Raw genomic sequence first — 2,181 nt, forward strand, 5'->3', positions numbered from 1 at the left:
CCTCACAACCTTTTTGGCACCTTGGGTATGTTCTTTTTTTTTTTTTTTTTTTTTTTTTTTTTTTTTTTTTTTGTCTTCTTTTGTGACCAGCAACGGGATCGCAACCCTCGGTGTTGCGCCCGTGCCACGCTCAACCAGTGAGCAGACCGGTCTCTATATGGGATCCGAACCCTCAGCGGGAGCGCCGCCACACTCCCAAGCGCCGCACTCTACCGAGTGCGCCACCGGGCCTGCCCTTGGGGTATGTTCTTCTAATGTGCCTCACGATTATCAGATGGTCCAGTGTCTTCCTCTTGCTCTCTCTGGTCTCAGTCTGTGTTCTGTTGCTCAGATCAGGTCCTTACGCAGACGACAGAAGCTCGCTCTTTAGCAGGTGCAGACGGCTCTCCTCCTCAAGGTTGCTGATGCAGGAGAAATTCAGGGAGTTGGTGGCATGAGCGGTGAGAGAAGGATCTCCCAGGGGGCATAGCTGCATTTTGGACAGAAATGGCCTGCTCTGGGCAGTGTGGCTGTTCCAGGATTGTGCACAGGGACTGTCCAGGTCACACACAGGACTATTATTAGAATCACACACCTTGTGCTGCTCAGAGAGTTGGCAACGCTTTCTAGAGCGTCCCAAAGCAGTTTGGCAAGTGGCTTGGGGTGAAAGCCAGGGTAACGGGTTCTATCTTGGGTTAGGAAGGGGTGTGCTAAAGGGCAGGTGCTTCTCCTGGTGAGGGAGCCAGTGAGTCAGAGGGTCCGGCTGCCACTGAGATCCAGGGCAACTGGCACAGCAAGTTCAGCATCTTCCCAAATTCTCAGTATAGGCCATCCCTGCATCCTTCTTGAGCCTCAGCACGATGCTGGCACTTTCCCAGTTCATGAAGTGCATGCCTATGATTGTTTCCCAGGATTTGCTGGGTGACTTATCCAGTCATTCACCCATCCGCCCATTCATTCATCTGTTCACTCAGCCAGTATTTGAGGACCTAGCCTGTGCCACACTGAGGTCCCGGATGTTAATCAGACAAGCAGCTAAGTGTAAAACTCCAGCTGGGGTCTGGGTGGAGAAGCAGACACGGTGCCCCAAGAGGTGGGTGGGCAGTGGCCTGGCTCAGGAGATCCTGAGGAAGTGCTGTGTGAACCGAGATCTGAAGGAGAATGGGAGAGAGTGGGCCTTCCACATCTGTCTCCACCTGTGGAGGAGGCAGCACCTCACTGGGGCACCTGGATCAGGTGGGAGAAGGGGCCATGTGGGTGCTGGGCTGTCATCGTCCTTGCCTGGGAGAAGCTGTCAGAGGAAGCAGACAGGACACCATGTGCCCCGTGTTGTTCCAAGGCTGATGGCTTGGTTTCCCCAGGTATCTTTCCAAGCCCCAAAGCCTGGGCCAAAATGCCACTTGTCCCTTTTTAGCTGGCCAAGTGGTAGCTCGTGTGGTGAGGAAGTGTCCCCTGGTGGACAGGGCCATTCTCCCACCTTCTCCGGACTAACCAGAGCGTGTGGTCCCAGATGCTGCAGAAGCTTCGGGAGGATGAGCCACAGGCAGAGAAGCCCCTGGCAGAGCTGGACAACCTGGGGCACACAGACTGGGTGAGACTCGGCTCCCTGCTGACCTGGGGTACAGAGAGTACAGCCGCCAAGGGCTGTGGCTGGAGGGCATGGGACCACACCTGGGCTAAGAGCCAGTTTTGTCTCCTGGGTCCCCAGGCCCGACTGTGGGTCCAGCTCATGCGGGAGCTGCGCCATGGTGTGAAGCTGAAGAAGGTGCAGGAGCAGGAGTTCAACCCCCTTCCCACTGAGTTCCAGCTCACGCCCTTCGAGATGCTGATGCAGGACATCCGCGCCAGGAACTATAAGCTGCGCAAGGTCATGGTGAGCCGGGGCTGGACCAGGAGGGGGGACCTGGCTTCCGAACCTCCTCCCACAAGCAGCTGTGGGGCTCCTGTTCTTTGTGCTGGGCACAGAGGAGGAATAAGGCAGACACGGCCCATGATCCACACGGCTCGAGGCTGTACTGGGGACACAGCGTGACAAGGGCAGGGAAAGGGGTGTAGAAGGTTCTGGAGGACCAGGGATGGCCCCTGGGAAGGAGGGGCCACAGAGCTGAGGCTGCAGGAGTTTCATCTAACACTTAGGTAGCCCTTGCCGTGTGCTGGCTTTTTTTTTTTTTTTTTTTTTTTTTTTTTTTTTTTTTTTTTTTT

General features: G+C 55.5%; 1 protein-coding gene across 1 annotated transcript in view; it reads left to right on the top strand.

Moving 5' to 3' along the window:
* Positions 1-2,181, top strand: part of SPIRE2 (spire-type actin nucleation factor 2) — a gene marked incomplete at its 5' end in the record, with an annotated part of 29,481 nt that overhangs the window by 16,248 nt on the left and 11,052 nt on the right. The window contains 2 exons of the mRNA XM_008563571.1: positions 1,490-1,570; positions 1,688-1,852. Coding sequence (XP_008561793.1) covers positions 1,490-1,570; positions 1,688-1,852 — 246 coding nt within the window. The remainder of the gene's footprint in view (positions 1-1,489; positions 1,571-1,687; positions 1,853-2,181) is intronic.

This window comes from Galeopterus variegatus, unplaced genomic scaffold (assembly GCF_000696425.1).
Source record: "Galeopterus variegatus unplaced genomic scaffold, G_variegatus-3.0.2 Scaffold174, whole genome shotgun sequence".
Lineage (NCBI taxonomy): Eukaryota > Metazoa > Chordata > Mammalia > Dermoptera > Cynocephalidae > Galeopterus > Galeopterus variegatus.